At 54.9% G+C, this 16,615-nt stretch overlaps 1 protein-coding gene across 1 annotated transcript; it reads left to right on the top strand.

Moving 5' to 3' along the window:
• The first annotated feature begins 10,143 nt into the window (after positions 1-10,143).
• Positions 10,144-15,006, top strand: HMGB3 (high mobility group box 3). Its single transcript, XM_047097750.1, has 5 exons — positions 10,144-10,215; positions 12,474-12,628; positions 12,727-12,866; positions 13,344-13,518; positions 13,987-15,006. The coding sequence occupies exons 2-5, from the start codon at positions 12,479-12,481 to the stop codon at positions 14,125-14,127; spliced, it is 606 nt and encodes a 201-aa protein (XP_046953706.1). The 5' UTR covers positions 10,144-10,215; positions 12,474-12,478; the 3' UTR covers positions 14,128-15,006.
• The last annotated feature ends 1,609 nt before the right edge of the window (positions 15,007-16,615 follow it).

Below are 16,615 nucleotides of genomic sequence, written 5' to 3'. Positions count from 1 at the left end.
GCATTGAGACCCATTTTACCAATGAGGAAACTGAGGCATGGAGAGGTGCAGCAATCAGCCCAAGGGCACTCAGCTAGGAAGGGACAGAGTTCAGACTTGAACCCAAGTACTCTTGACTCCAAAGCCCATGCTCTTGACCTCTGAACCCACCACACACCTTCAGTGCAATTTGGTATCCAAGACTGTCAAAAACAACAGGACAACAAGATCCCGTGCTCACCAGAACATAACCCAACTATGGAATATCCCCACCAGGATGCATACTTATGCATCCTTGCCAGGATTGACTTACATTCTGTCCTGCTCAAAGTCTCATTCTTTGAGGCTGCTGTACAATCTGGAGTTCCTGAATGGGAACTTCAGTTGGTGGGATACTCTTTCCCCATCCCCAACCCTTTGGAGCAGGAACAGTGTGGTATATTCCAAAGACGAGTTCATTCAGTCAGGACAATAGCAATGGTGCCACCACTGGGGAGTAAGGGACAGGTCATGTGCACTTTTCCCAGCCTTAAACTGTCTCACCATCCACATCCATTTTCTTTTCCAGATAACTATGTGCCTCTTGTTCCTTTGGCACAGTAAAAATGTGACCCACTTCCATTTGCAAAGCATAGGAAGCTTTCCAGTCCCTACTTTGCTGGGATAGGAGGGCAGTGTGGTGCAGTGGGCAGAGCTCAGGGCATCGAGCCAGGGGCCATTGGTTCCAGGCTCATCTCTGCCACTAAGCCCGGTGGGACCTTGAGCCAGCCCCTGGCCGTCTCTGGAACTACTTGGTTCCCCACCTAGAAAAGGCAAAATTCACACGAGATGCTAATTGCCCTTTCACCTGTAAGGTTCTATGATTTATAGAATGTCAACACTGGCATGCTAAAAGGTGCTTTGAAAATTCATCATAAATATTTAAATTAGCTAGCAACATATGCTGAGCTCATCACATAATCACAAGCCACATTGTGGAGCAAGATCTAGGAGAGAGAGGGTGATGCATAATTTGATACTCTCTTCTCTCTAGATCCCCCAATCAAGTGTTCCAGAAGCTGGCTTTCTGTGTGATCTCTAGCTTATCATCATCATTATCATCACCCAGCTCTTAGATTAAAGGCAGGAAGCTAGCAGGAGACATTTCCCAGAGGTCGCTGCAGCACCAGCGGCAGGAAGGCCACTGTGGGTCTTGCGCTATCCTCACTCTTGTTTTTTTTCTCATAGGTTTTAGGTTGCTCCTCTTATGACCAAACAACGCTGGCCCTCATCTCTCGACACTGCCAAGCCACTTCAATTTCATTCAAATTTGAATACCAGATCTGAGTTGGAACCAAACCCTTTGCAGGGCGGCAGGCCCTCTAGAGAGCTATGGGAGGCAGTTCTGACCTGAGGGCGTTCCAGGTCTGGTGGAAAGAGCCAGGCAGGTGCAGAACCAACTAGAACACTCACGGCATTCTGACTCTTAGGAATAGTGTGACCATGCTGAGGTGCATCACAGGACCCCTACGTATGAGACTGGGGCCAGGTGTTCGGGGGTAGTGCTTGTTGGTGGCACGAACCTGTCTGGAACTGGATCTTGAAGCATCTTTCTGTGGTTTGATCCAACGATCGTGGAGTCAGTAGTGAGAGGTGGGGAGAAACATCTGGATTTGGAAGATATTTGGGAGATCTAATTGACGGGATTTGAAGAGAGCATGGATATGGGAGATGAGGGAGGGAGGGAGGGGAGCCAGGCAGGATGATGGGGGGGGCGGTGGCAGTAGCGGTGCCACCCTTTGGGGATGCATATGGGAGAGGGGCCAAGGTTGGGGAGCTTGGTTTGGGACACACTGGGGCAAGGCCCTGGAAGGTCATCCATCTGATGACTTCAGCAATTGCCCACAGGCCCTTTGACCCTGTGTGTGGCTGTAGCAGGCAGAAGAATCCTGGATGGTCACTGACACAGGAAATGTGCTCCGTGGGTCCACCGTCTCTGTTTGTTTGCCCACTGATAACAACCAGGCAGTGAAGCCTCTGAAAGACACTGGGAGGCAGGAGATGTTTTTCTGGGCTTCAATTTTTCCAAAATATGCCCAAATATGTCCCAGGACCTTTGTAGGACACAGGTGAGACAGCAGATCGTGCAAGCACTTTGTAAACTGTTACGGAACAAAACAGTAGCGTTATTATTATCATCACTAGCATTATCATCATGTTCTCTGATCTGACTTGGGCCATTTGTAGCTTATGTTTACCCTTATCATTTTATCTGATTGTCCTTTTCTCCAACAGCTGGTGAATTGGGCAGGCCAGGCACAAACATATCCCAGGGTAAGTGGAAAGTTGAGATGATAAGCCAGATAAATCATGGAGGGCAGAAAAAAACAAGGCTTTTACTTGAACTATCTCAAGGCAGGCTGATCTGGCTGATCTGAGAGACACATCATATCTAAAAAGCTGTCCAGAAAAAATCTGAAAAGATTGGCAAAGGACACCTGTTTACGAAGACAAAGCTACCTTTTCCACTTCACTGCGACATTTAGAAGCGCTGCACCGTCATCCATTCACTCAGCCAGTGTTCGTGCTTGCCCAGGCACCTGGGGACCATGGAAAGGGAAATCGACGCCCTGGGGAGCTTACGCTCCAGCGGCCTGAGTGTGGCTAGATACTACTGCTACTCTCTGAGTATACAGAAGGGGAAACTGAGGACAAGTGAGGCTCTGGGATTTGTCCAGGGGTTTTCCAAGGTGCCCTGAAGTTGTGACAGCAGAGAGCACAGCCTCGTCCCGCACTCCTAGGCTGCTAGTTCAGGATCAGGTACACAAGACTGGGACCCCACCATGGATTTCCATAACGAAGGCTTATTAAGGTAGTGCTAGTGTGGGTGTAGGTGCGTGCATTCAGATACATGGGTCCAGCCTGCCTTGATCCTACGGCTCAGGTCACAGATAGCCCAGAGAGAGGCGATTCGCTAGGGAAGATGTTGGGACTGTTCTCCAACTGCTGCTCTTCTGCACTGTCTGAAGAATTAAGAGCGAAGTCCAAGGGAACCATTCCAACAGTGAACCTTTCTCAGGCGCTCATTTGGTGTCAGGCACTGCGCCAAGTGCTTCATAGCATCCACACAGCAACTTATGATGTGGGTCCTGTTGCTGGTCTCGTTTTGCAAATGGCAAAACGAAGGTACAGAGAGCTGAGGTTGTCTGCCCGAGTCACACATTATGTGGTGCTAACTGGACTATGGGGCTCCCTTTGCAAACAAGTCCTGATTAGTGCTGAAAATCGACCCAGCCCCCTCCAGTTCCCCAGTGCTGCCCTGTGGCACCAGGCACCCAGAGGGGACTGCCCTCAGATGTACACACAGAGGGACTCCCCTGCTTGGCTGAATTAAGTCCTCTCTGGAGTCGGCATTTGTCCTTGAGTTTTCTCATCGGCCTCTTCCCCAACCAGACAGAGGGTGTGCTCCCTGCACTGAGCATCCAGTAACACAGGCAGGCCTTCACTTCCCCAGGAGTTCATTCCTCCATCTAGCATTTCCAAGTGTTTCCTGGGTCCCAGGCCCTGCGCTAGCTGGGCAGAAGCCCAGCAGAGACAGACGTTTAACAAGCAATCACCCAAACAGTGGCCAAGTGAGCGCTGGGAGAAGTGCCAGAGAGAGAAAGGAAAGTGTGGTCTGGGGGACCTCAGGAGCCTCCCTGGGGAGTAACTGGGCTGAGGTCTCCAGGGTGGGTAGGCCTTGCCCAGGCCCCAGAAGGGGACTGGGTCCAGGCAGCCGAACAGCAGGTACACATTTGCACTTCTGGTAGCGAGGTGGGGATGGCCCCCTGAGGGAACTGGCGTTAACGGTTAAGGGGAGGGCAAGGTACAAGAGGCTACAGAAACCTGTGTTGGCAGGGATGTTGTCCTCACTGCAATGGGACGAAAGGGCACTGGTGGGCTGACAAGAAGTTCAGATTTACACTTTGAAAAAAGATCACACTTGCTGTTGGCTGGAGGTTGGATGGGAGGTGGGTGGGACACAAAGCCACCTACTTTTCCCCACCTTCACTGCCCAGATCCCAAACCCAAGTCCCCAGCCCTCTGCCTCTGCCCCCTCTGGCCCATCCCTCCTCAGCAACAGGGAGAGCTTCCTCAGAAGTTTGATTGGGTCACTATGTGCCCCCAATCCTGCAGCGGCTCCCTATTGCCTTGGGCCTGTGGGAACGTGCAGGTGAGAACGTCTGCGGGGACACCCTTTCACTGAGGCCCTCCCTGACCACTCTAGCTTTTGGGTCCTCCCACCAGATCACACACATCCACACCTCGGTTAACATGTTCTCCTTTCCCCACAGCCCGGGGTAATCTGCTTCTTCTCTGCCCATGGAAACCTCGCTAACCCTCGGTGCCCAGCTCAAAGTGACCCCCTTAGTCAGAAAGCCTTGCCAGACTTGGCTGCACTCACAATCAGAATAAAGGCTGCTTCTTGGCCTTTACTTGCTCTACTTTGCTGGCCCCTCTGTCTTGGCATTTATTTCATCCTGGACTGTTGATAGCTTTTGGTGTGTCTACTCTCTAGATTGCGCATTGCTTGAGGACAGAGACTTTGTCTTAAGAATGTAAGGAAGTCCTTTTGCCCTGGGGCTTACCTAGAGCATCAAGGTCAATTGAAAATGCATTTGTAGGTTAACAAATTTGAATGGAGTGGCTGCTCTGCGACACATACTGGGGAAACTGCAAAGAGAACAGAGGTCTCTGTCCTCTTGTGGCCACTTGTCAGGTGGGGAGCCCATCAATCAGCAAGGTGGCATTAGAGCAGAGACCTAAAAAGTAAGGGTGAGAGTTGTGCATATTTATGGGGGAAGAGCGTCCCAGGCAGAAGAAAGAGCAAGTGCCAAGGTCCTGGGGCGGCTATTCATGAATGAGGTGGGGGCAGGGTGAGGAGAGAACTGAGAGATAGAATCAGAGGTGTGTGTGTTGGGAAGTGGCTTGTGTAAGCCCCTGAAGGACACTGGGAAGACTGTGGAGACAAGGTAATGGTTAGAGGGTCCTGAGCAGAGGAGGAGCAGGGTCTGACTTAACAAGAGCCCGCCAGCTGCTGTTCTGACTACAGACTGAAGTTGAGGGGGTGGGGACAAGTGTGGTCAGTACAAGGGCCATGCACCTCAGAGTCAGCTTCTTTCATCATCCATGGGGCCTGTTTGTAAAGTCCTCCTAACTTGGGGCTGGTGCATGCAGAGGACCACCTTTTGGGTTTGAGTTTGGAGCGGGTGGGGGGAGACCAGGGAGCGAGTGAAGATAGGAAAACCATTCCCTTTGTGAGGCCTCACCGGCAATCCTAAGCACGTTGATGCCCTAAGGGACCCCAGGGACCAGCCCCTGCCCCCCCCCCGTTTTCGTGATGGGAAACAGGCCCGGAAAGAAGAAACGGGGTGCATTTCAGAAACTAGCAACTCCAGTGGCATTTTTTCAGAGCGGCAGTCTTCAGCTCCCCGCCCCCCCACCCCCCGCAGGAATCCCTTCGGAGCGTGAATCCCTGCGGCCCGGCTGGAGAGAAACAGCTCGTACCTTTCCCCGAACAGGGGGTCCCGGCCCATTAGCTGCTCAGTTGAGTCAGAGTCTACCCCGGCAGCTCTCGGGCCAGGCACCGAAGGACCGGTCTCCCACGCCTCGCGACGTCGGTGGGGGCGGGGAGGCGGGAGCAGCCGCGGGCGCCGTGCTGACCGCTACCCCGCGGCGCGGCCACCTCGCGGGGCCGGCCCGGCCCGTGGCTGCCGGGGCGCCGCGGCCCGCCCCCGCCCCAGCCCCGGCCCCAGCCCCGGCCCCGGCCCCGAGCGCGCTCGCGGGAACGGGCCTGGAGGGCACAGGGGCCCTGCGTGCCAGGCCCGTCTCGCCCGCAGGCCCGGGCCGCTGGCTCGTGGTGGCCAGGGCCGCGTCCCCACGAGGCGGCGGGCGGGGAGGCGGCGGCCAGCCACCCTCCCGCCGCTGCCCCACTTGCCGCCTCCGGTGTCGTGGCCCAGGCGCGCGCTCCCGCCGCAGGGGCCGGAGCCGCCCGGGGAAGGCGAGACCCCGGCCGCGCCGGTCGGGGACGCGCACGCCGCGGCCCGGGAGGCCCTGGCGGCCAGACCTGCGCGTGGCGTCGCGGCGGGAGAGCGAGGGCGGGCCTCCCGAGCCAGGAGCCCCTGCTTCCCGGGGCCGCCGGCTGCCCTTCCCGTACCCCCCCGCCCCCCCGCCAGCTCGCCTGTGGCCGGCGCGCCCACGGTGGGGCTGAGCTATTAAGGGTGCGCCGGGCGTGACTCCTGTGGACTCCCGTGCAGTCCCCTGCGTCAGGAGGAGGCTGGGTTAGCGGTCCCCGAAGGTTCTGCCCAGCTGTGTACTTAAAATAACTTATCAGAGCCAGAGACCCTGACCACCTCTGAGAACATCTTCCTCCCTAGGGAAAAAAAAAGTCCAGCTGGAATGCAGTTCCCACCGAAGAGCAGAGGGGGAGGGGAGACGGGAGGTTCCAGGCCCGGAACCAGATTGGGGGGGGGGGAGGTGAGCAGGGTAGGGCAGGGCCCCAGGGAGGGCCTGGGAGCCTGCCGTTAAAGACTCCCTACCTGTGAAGATCTGAATTACAAAGGCTCTTAGACCCCTCCTGAAAGGGTCGGCTTCCAGTAGGATCTTCACAGCAGTACCCTTAACATATTTTAAAAGATTCTAAAACTTGGCCCCACCCCGTATCCACTCTGGCTGCACTTGAATGAATTCTCGAAAGGAGGCTGCCCAGGTTGAGCCTCGCGGAGGCCGCGTTTAAGCCTTGGGCAACCCCAGGAAGACCTGGGGGTAGGGTGGTGCAGTAGGGGAGGAGTGGAGAAGAAGGTAGGGGACTAGGCTTTCATTTTTGTTGTTGAATGATGAGGACTGTCTTTAATCTTTTGGGGGCCTTGAGTTGGTAGGAACTGAAAACCCCGTTAAACAGCATTTGCCACACTTTTCCCTATTTCCTATTTACTTTCAAGGTTTTCCCAGGCAGCCAAGCAGCTTAGGGGATTCTGGTTTGAGGTTCCCCTTCTGTGGATGGGGTTGGCCTGGTGCTGGGCCTCTGAGGTGATTAATGTGGTTAAAGTGCTTTCCAGTGCCGGCCAGGGCAGAAAGAGGCCCAGAGTGCCCTCCATCACCTTGACCAGTTGGAGCTACAAGTCACGTGGCCCTGGGCTTTGCTGCAGACAGAGGAGGCAGGCTGCCTCCGGCCCCCTGAGTCCAGGCCATGCCCGGGCACCCCTGACTTTTGGTCACTTTTTTCAACTTCCAGATTGCTCCTTAGCCCTTCCCAGGTGGTGATGACAAGCAGACTGCACAGTGGCTAGGGTGGATAGGTGGGCCAGATCACCTTTGAGAGATGACACTGAGGCTGAGAGAGGTGAGGTGACATAGCTAAAAGCAAACCCAAAGTCACTGACAGACCCCAAACCCAGGACCTTGCCTCTGCCCCACCCCCACATCCCCTCACCCCCCTTCTGAACATGGAACTGAATTATGAGCTTCTGCTGAGGTAGGACATAGAGACTTGGGGTGATATGTGCATTTGGGGGGGGGCAGCAGGAGCAGGAAACCATGGCAACCATCTTCAGATCTCTGACTCACTCAGCCATGTCATAATCATGTTCTGTGAAGTTCTAACGACAGTGTCCATAGGCGTTAGCTTCTGGACAAGCGCTTCGGCTTGATAGAAGGAGGAACTTTCTCAGGAGCAGAGATGGAAATCATTCCTTTGAAGAATACGAACCCCTTAATCATTCGAAGTATGTCCACAGAAATAGGAGACCAATGGGCAGGGCTGTGGCAGGGGGGTGGGAAAGAATGGGTCTTGAGGGTGGTGTCTGGGCACCACTTACTGTACAGTCTCTTTTAGACGGGGCCTTCAGGCTGCTGTCTTTGGGAATGCCCTCAGTGTGCCCTGGTGGGAGTGTGTATACATGTGCTGTCTGTGAGTTGCCTCTGCTTATAAGTGTGAACCTCACTATCCACCCAGGGGCCCCCCAGGTAGTGCCTTGTGGGCTCTGAAGGTTGACCACTCTGGTTCCCCCACCTTGGTACCTGCCAGCTGCTAAGTGCAGCTTCCCGATGTGGCCAGTACACCAGGCAGTGGCTGGATCAGAAGGAGACTCCTGTCCCACCTGAGACCCCAAGTCACATCTCGGGCCTTGAAAGGCCTAACGACATTGAGAGGCTAGGGCACTCTGGAGGAGGGGAGACAGTGGTCAGATCACATGTGGAGGCCCTGCTCCCCTCTGGGAATGGCAGAGACAGGGCAGGAGGGAATGGTCTGGGCAGGTTGGACCCTGAGAACCACATCGTGGTAGAGCCTGGAGCCGTTTGCCTGGAGAAGACACCTGGCCTGCCATGAAATCCCTGAGGGGTAAGAAATTGTGATATGTGCAGGATGGTGACCCCAAGGCTCAGAGATTGCCTGAGATGGAAGAGACAGCCCCAAAGTGAGGTGGTAAGCTCCCCAGGAGTGGAGATATACAAGCAGAAGGTAGGCAACCACTCAGCTAGCTCTAACAAGACAAGGCAAAGGATTGGACCAGGTGGCCTTAAGATGTTTGCATTCCTGAGAGCCTTTAAATTGGGGACCTGGGGAAGTGACTTGTTGCTTGTCAGCTCTTGTCAAAAGTGGCACTACCTTGCGTTTTGGTCTCAGTTGGATCCCTAATGATGGAAGCCTAGCAGTGCCAGATGCAAGGGCTCAGGCCTTCCCAGGGGGCTCAGAGGAGCTGGCAAGAGCTGGGTGGGGGTAGCAAGGAACATGACTTGCGAAGTCAGCTCCCTTGCCCGCCTCAAACTCAGACACAGTTTCTGGAAACGGCATTTAGAACACTCATCTTCTGGTGGGTCTCATTTCTAAATATGTGAATTATAAATAGCTGGATATCTTGGCTCAAGTGCTTTAGAAAGGGAAATTCCTATAGAAAAGCTCATGATTCCTCTTACATTGTTTTCTCCAAACTTCAGCCCTTAAAATGTGCTCCTTTTCCTCATCCTTCGTTTTTCTTCCATTCTTTCCAGGAAGCTTGTGGTACCTCAAAGAGGGAAGGGCCCTCATATTTCTCAACAAGGCTGATACTAGCTTTTGGAGTGGGAAATGACTTTCTTGTGTGTGACTGTCATGTGCAGTGCAGAACATTTAGCATCACTGGCCATCCCCTTCTCTTATAAAATTCCAGCAAGGACTCCCAGTCATGGGGCACTTCCAAACACCCCTTGCATTTTGAAAACCATTGCCTGACCCCTCCCCCCGCAAAGAAGTGACTTGCTGGAGGCCATATCACCAGCTAGTGGCAAAGCCAAGGCCAAGTGAAAGCCCACTCATTTATTCCAACAACTTTTATTCTTCACCAGGGTGTGTTATCAGAAGAGCAGAGGGAATGTGGGCCTGAACTGAGGCAGTTGAGAGGGGGTCCCTGCCCACAAAACTACAATGTCTCACAATTTCTCTGCTTTTGCCAAACTCCGTTTTCCTCCTCTAGCCCACCTAGCTCGCCCTTTCCGCGAATGCAGGCACAAATCGACTTTCTGGCAGTTAGTGCAGAGAGCCTAGCCGAGCGCGATCCGTAGGAGCGCAGTCCGGTCCCCTTCGGGAGGGGCGGCATGGCCCTAGCGCCTATATCCCGAGGTGTTGGCGAGCGAGCTGCTGTCTTCCACCTGCAATGAGGAGCCAGCGAACTGAGGCAGGGTCCCCGCCGCGGAGCCGTGTCGAAACTGGGTACAGGTGGAGGACCGTCGACCCTTGCCGCTCGGTCCCTGGAGGTTTTCCGGGGCTGAGGGGCTGCCTGGGGGCCAGGGGACCGGGCCAGAGGCGCCCAGGCCGCAGCGGGGCGGGAGCAGAGGCTGGAGCAGCCGGACTCGACCTCGTCTTCCCACGCCAGAGGCCGAGGCCTCCGGGAATGGCGGGGCCACCCCTCCAAAGTCCTTTGAGATCCCAGCTCGGTTCAAAGGGGTGGCGGGGGGCGGTGTGGAAAAGCGAGAATATTATTATTCCTCTGTTTTGCCTCAGCAGCCAGCGCCGGCGGGTTGTTCTGTTTGAATGAATGATCCCAGCGGTCGCGCCCAATGGGCGCCCGCGCCTGTTTAATATGCATGAGGCCCGCGGCCAATGGCCGGGCGAGGAGGCTGTTTTAAACGGCGGAGCCCGCTGGCCAATCAGGCGGCTCTCGTGGAGGCAGCTAGCGCGAGGCTGGGGAGCGCTGAGCCGCGCGTCGTGCCCTGCGCTGCCCAGACTAGCGAACAATACAGGTACGTTTCGCACCGCCCGCGCCCGCCGCCGCCGCCGCCGCCGCCGCCGCTGCCGTCGCCGCCGCCGCCGCCGCCGCCGCAGAGCCCGCACAACTTTCCGGCCCGCGCCGCCGCGAGCGCACCCCGCCGCCGCCTCCCCCTGCCTGTCGTCCCCGCGCCCTTCCCGCCCCTTCTCCTTCCTTCTTGCTAGGTGGCGGGGAAGGAAGAAGCAATTCAGGTGTTTCAACTTTTCAATGCTTCATCCTCAGCTCCCCGCAGTCGGGGCTGAGCCCCCCTTCGGGGAGCCGCCCTCGGCCGCCGCCCTGCCCCCGCCCCCCAGAGCAGCGGCCGAGGGACCGAGGACCCCAGAGGCCAGATGTTGGGGCAGCTGCGGCGGCGGCGCGAGCCCAGGGGCGGCTGCGGGCTGCGGGCTGGGGCGGCGCGCGTCCCGGCGCGGGGCGGCGGCACTGGGAAGGGGGCCGGGTGCTCCCCGGCCCGGGACGGACTCGGCGGGGGACGGGCGGCCGGTGCCCGCCGGGGGCTGCGGCGCCGGCAAACTTCGCTCCCGGGCTCGGCCGGGCGCCGCGCGGGCCCGCGGGCTGCACTGCTGCTTCTGCATTAACATGGCCGTCGCGGGAGCGCCCGGCGGCCCGGGGGTGCGCGGGCCGGCCGCCCCCCGCTCGTCGCCTGCCCGCTGGCGGCCACCGCCACCGCCACCGCCGCCGCCGCCGCTAACATGGCTGGCGCGATGCTGGGCTCCGGCGAGGGGAGGACGGGCGGGCGGGGCTCCACAGCGGGCTCTGGCCTCGGCCCCGGGGCCCGGGGCCCGGGGCTGGCGGCGTGGAGGGCCGGGGGCGCCGCCGCGGGCCCCGGCGCGGCCGAGCGTCATGGCTGCACGGGCGCCTTTGTTATCCCGAGGAGTGCGCCCCGCGCCGGCGGGGGGGGTGGGGGGTCCGGCCCGCGGCCCCCGCCGCCCCGCGCCCCCGGGCGGCCCGGGCGGGGCGGGGCGGGGTGGGGGCCGGCGAGCGGGCGGCGGCGGCGGCGGCGGCGGTGGCGGGGCCGGGACCGCTTTGTTCGCTGCCGCCGCCGCCTGCGCCGGCCGCGCGCGGTTCAGCCATTTTAGCGAGCGGGGCTCGGAGGCACGGCGGGCGCCGCCGCCGCCGCCGTTGCCGGCCCGGCTCCGCGCCCTCGGCGCGCTGCTGCCACGGCCGCCCCCGGCCCCGCGCGCCCCCCGGGGGTGGCAGCGGGGGATTTCAGGGGCAGTTTCTTTCATCAGGAAGCTTTTGACAAAATGGAAGGTGAATTATGGGTGTCCGGGTGACCCAGCACGGGGCCGATCCCGGCTGCCCGCTGCCAGCCCCGGGCTCCCCTGCGCCCCGTCCCGCCCCACCCGCACAGCCACTGCGGGGCCCTAACGCAGCCCCTCGGTCGGTCCTTGCAAAGGGGAGCGCTTTAGTTTTACATGATGACCTTGGGTGTGGGAAAAGGAAAAGATGGCGGGAAGCTGGGGGGGTGGGACAGGGACGATGACACGCCACAGCTGCATTTTTATTTGGAAACTTTGGAGAAAGTATTCCTGGCTGGACATGCGTTCCGCTTTACAGATGAGCAAGACTAGCCCTTTTGGCATCCCCTCCCCCTTTAGATAATGACAAAGTGACGGATTTGAACTACTAGTACAGGGATAGCTGCTCACTTGCCAGATCACCTTTCTTGCAAAAGCCATTTTTATAAGCCAAAAACGCGTCAACAATAGTGAAATTTCAAATGTTCCCTATTTACAGTTCTGCTTTGATCTCGCGTGTAGCAGCGGTGACCATATTTTTGTCTGTAACACAGGAGTTAAACAGCTGACAGCTAGCCTTAAGTCATTGGTCTCAAGCTTCTGGCATCCGCCCGCACCCCTACAAAGGTGTCCTCCCCACGCCCTTCCCAGTTTGTGGTTGTAGTTTTCAAAGCGTAGCAGTCGCTCTGAATCGGAATGTAGCGCTCAGCCACCCCACTTGGGTCGGTTCCATTTGGAGAACTTGATCGCTCTCGGAGAAGTAACTCGCAAACCAGCGCGCTTCATGCTGGTCAAAAGTTAAATGACAAGCGACAGTGAAGCTGATTTCCTCCCAACTCTGCCTTCAGCTGCCAGTGGCATCAGGCATTGGGTGGGGGGCTCCTTCCTCATGGCAACGTTAATTTTAATTTTGCTCTGCCTTTGGTATGTCTCCTAGGTCTGTTTTAGTCATTGTATTTGTTTTTCTTTGTCTCTCTGCCTTCATCCATCACAGTCAGGATGGCTAAAGGTGATCCCAAGAAACCAAAGGGCAAGATGTCTGCTTATGCCTTCTTTGTGCAGACGTGCAGAGAAGAACATAAGAAGAAAAATCCAGAGGTCCCTGTCAATTTTGCAGAATTTTCCAAGAAGTGCTCTGAGAGGTGGAAGGTACTTTTCTTTCGTGTCCTTCAAGGTAGTCTTAGTTGGATTTCATATGCAGGGGGCTGTTTTCTTCCTCTTGGACTCATCTTGCCTGTTCTTTGCAGACAATGTCTGGGAAAGAGAAGTCTAAATTTGATGAAATGGCAAAGGCAGACAAAGTGCGCTATGATCGGGAAATGAAGGATTATGGACCAGCTAAGGGAGGCAAGAAGAAGAAGGACCCTAATGCCCCCAAAAGGCCACCGTAAGTGACTGTAGGATTCAGGATAACAGTTAAGAGCTTTCCTTCTACCTGAAAGATTTTAAGAAGACACATTACCTAAAAAATGTTGAGATACACTGCAAAGTATTCTATACTTGGGGCTTTAACAAGGCTGGGCCAGGGAAGTCCGCCGTTAAGGCTGAGTATTTGTGAGCTGTGTGCTTCTGGTTGCCTGTTGGCCTTTCTGTTGGGAAGGAGGCAGCCCGGTCCGGGCATCAGGGTCCTTAGGCACGTTTTCTCCCCTTTTCCCAGTAACTGAGAGACTGAGAAAGCACCAGGTATTTTTGAAGCATTTTAAACCTTCTGGAAGCTACCACTTGGTCACGTTGTCTATATGGTATCACACATTAGGGGGGTGTCCAAGCGGTAGGAAGTATGTGATCTCAGGAACGGGATTTTTGGCTTAAGCTCACGTTTTTGTGGGTTCTCATCTAACGTATACAATTTTCTCCCCCCAAGGTCTGGATTCTTCCTGTTCTGTTCAGAATTCCGCCCCAAGATCAAATCTACAAACCCTGGTATCTCCATTGGAGATGTGGCAAAGAAACTGGGCGAGATGTGGAATAACTTAAGTGACAGTGAAAAGCAGCCTTACAACAACAAGGCAGCGAAGCTGAAGGAGAAGTATGAGAAGGTGAGGTGGACCAGCTGTCCCCGGGCTACCAGGCTGGACGGGTGGGCAGTCCGCCTCCCTGGGTGTGGGTGGGTGGGGGGTGTGAGGTTGCTTCGGTGGGCTGAGTAGTTAGCATAGCTCGTGAGGGACCGTCTCCCTGCAAGATCGGCCGCGAGTGCTGGCATTCATGCTTCTGACAGAATCTGGTCTTTGGGACAACTGCAGGCAGGCTTAAAAATTTTGATGACATGGGCCGCCGTGGGCGGAGGACTTGGTAGTGCTGTTGAACACCCCTTAACTTTTAAATCTGAGCGCCTTAGAACCAAATTTGTATATATCTGAAAACCTACTTCAGATAGCTGCCCTGTCGTATGTGTTGTCCATTCCTGCTTTCTTACTCTGAGGTGGGACGGCATGTTTCCATCATTGCCTAAAACGGCTGCGGGAGAGCTTGTCTGTTCATTTGGAATGTGTCCCTGTTCCTTCCAGGATGTCGCTGACTATAAGTCTAAAGGAAAGTTTGATGGCGCAAAGGGTCCTGCAAAAGTTGCCCGGAAAAAGGTGGAAGAGGAAGATGAAGAAGACGAGGAGGAAGAAGAGGAGGAGGAGGAGGAGGAGGAGGATGAATAAAAAAAACTGTTTATCTGTCTCCTTGTGAATACCTTAGAGTAGGGAGCGCCGTCATTGACACCTCTCTTATTTGAGGCGTGTCTGTTGCCCTCGTTAGGTTTAATTACACAATCGGGTCATGGTCATATTGTAGTCTCTTCAAAGTGCTCTAGAAATTGTCAGTGGTTTACATGAAGCGGCCATGGGGGTCTGGAGCACCCTGAAACTGTATCAAAGTTGTACATATTTCCAAACATTTTTAAAATGAAAAGGCTCTCGTGTTCTCCTCACTCTGTGCACTTTGCTGTTGGTGTGACAAGGCATTTAAAGATGTTTCTGGCATTTTCTTTTTTGAATTTGTAAGGTGGTGTTAACTCTATGGTCATTGGCTAGAAATCCTGAGTTCTCAACTGTACATATCTATAGTTTGTAAAAAAAAAAAAAAAAAAAAGGACAGAACAACCGAGACAAAATCTTGATTGATGCTCCTTGTGTGGCTTGAGGCCGTGGGGAAGATGCCTTTTGGAGGGGCTGTAGCTCAGGGCGTGCACTGTGAGGCTGGGCCTGTGGACACTGCAGTGGGCATCTGTTTAGCTTCAGGTTGTCTTGTTTCTGTATATAGTGGCCTAGCATTCTGCTGGCATTCTTAGCTGTGGAAAAGGGGGGGGTCAGCTGGCATGAGAAGTGTTTGGATCTTTTTTAGTTAAGTGCGGTAGTTTTAAACTGTTTTGAAACAAACCGTAGAACCCTTCATTGTCAGCAAAGCGAAGAGCCACTGCATCAATGAGAGTTCAAGAACCTTCTGTACTAAACACAATTTGCAACGTTCTGTTATTTTTTTGTATGTTTAGAATGCCGAAATGTTTTTGAAGTTAAATAAACAGTATTACATTTTTAAAACTGTTCTCTACTATAACAGTCTAAATTTCTGACTCCCAGCAGTCTTAGCTAACAACCCCCTCCATTGTATTTGGGGACCAGCCTCCCTGCACATCTGGTATCTTCTCTGAAAGTGGCCAGCTTACTTAGAATGGAGATGAAGAGGCTACTTGAAGGTATTGCATGATTTTGTTTGTGTCTGAGTGGCGTAAGATGAAGTCTGAACTGCTGAATGTAGAAGCCAAGATCACTTGACCCAGGCAAATTTTAGCAGCAGCCTTCAGAGGTGCAGGAAGGTGGGCGGTTAGGATTGAGGCTGACTACTATGCAGGGCTTTTTTTTTTTTTTGCCTCCTGCCACCGCCCTCCCCGCCCCCCCCTTCCCCCCCCCATGCTCTGGGCCAAATTCATTGCTAAACAGCGAAAAACAATCTCCTAAGGGTATGGTGTATCGTTCAGGCTTTCTTCTTTCATCGCTCCTGCCCCCAGTACATGTAGCAGAATACCATTCTGCTCAACAACCACAACAACCATCCTGTACAGCTACCGCTTCTGTCTACTGGACCCCAGTGAGGGGGGAAGGGTGGTGGGGTAGGGAGTGGTATCCATTTGTTTTCCTACCTCTTCAAGGAACGAAACAGCCCAAGGAAGCTGGCTGCGGGTGGCGTTGCAGGCTCCATCTCGGGGCACCTGAACTGCAGGCAGGCTGCCAGGATCAGTTGTTTCTAAGCATCACACGCGTCACATGTGAAGTTGGATGGCCTGCCCCCAATTGGCGTTCATTGATTGCAAACATAGGTGGTTGTTACATGTTGTTAACCTGGGAGAAGCTCGGTTTGTGTTTCAGTGGTTATTTCATGTTGGTGGCTGGTGGAACATTCTGTCCAAGTTGGGGAAGGGGGTGATGCGATGGCCACGGTGGCTAGTGGTGGTGTGGAAAACCCTTGTGAGGGCTGACTCATCTTCACCATTGGCAATAGAGGAAACTATATTGTGGGTGAGCATTAGTATCACCTAGCATGAATACTCTGTTATGTTTGAGGCTGTGAAGCACTCGGGAGTGTTTTCGTGACATGACTCAGGAGAAAGCAGCTTTTTTCTTAAAATTCACTGTTTGGAAACTTGCATGCCTCTGCAGGCTGTGTCTTCCCCACCCTGTCCTGTCCCGGATGGGTATGTCACGGTCATGGTCACTGGCCCAAACTGTAATCTGTATTCATAGCCATTCCTTTTCACATCAGAACCATTTGTCCTAAATGTGTTTTTCTAGCTCCTCTAGAAAACGACCACTAATTGAAAAACCCTTGGTCCTGAGGTTTGCCCAGAGGCACTTATTCCAGGATTGCCCCTCTGCCTCAGCCATGCTCTTGTCGCTTTCCTCTAGCCATGGCTTGGCATCGTAGGCTAAAGCTGCTGCCTCCTGACATACAATGTACCAGGCTAAGATTTGGGAACTGGTCAACCTCATCAAACGTGGAAGAGAAGCTCAACTTGTAATCCCAAAGGAGAGCTAACTTGCTAGGTGGTGACTATCTGGTTGTAGCTAGACAGGCCAGCTATGGAAGGGGATGACACTTTTGTGCCCCCCCCTTGTGCTGAGTGATCTTTGACTAAGGCATTTCGTTCTAAAG

Source organism: Lynx rufus, unplaced genomic scaffold, assembly GCF_022079265.1.
Source record: "Lynx rufus isolate CCGP_SWC_20201006 ecotype Redwood Valley unplaced genomic scaffold, mLynRuf1.p SCAF_40, whole genome shotgun sequence".
NCBI lineage: Eukaryota > Metazoa > Chordata > Mammalia > Carnivora > Felidae > Lynx > Lynx rufus.
The sequence above is the reverse complement of the archived record's forward strand: the minus strand, read 5'-3'. Positions and strand labels throughout refer to the sequence as shown.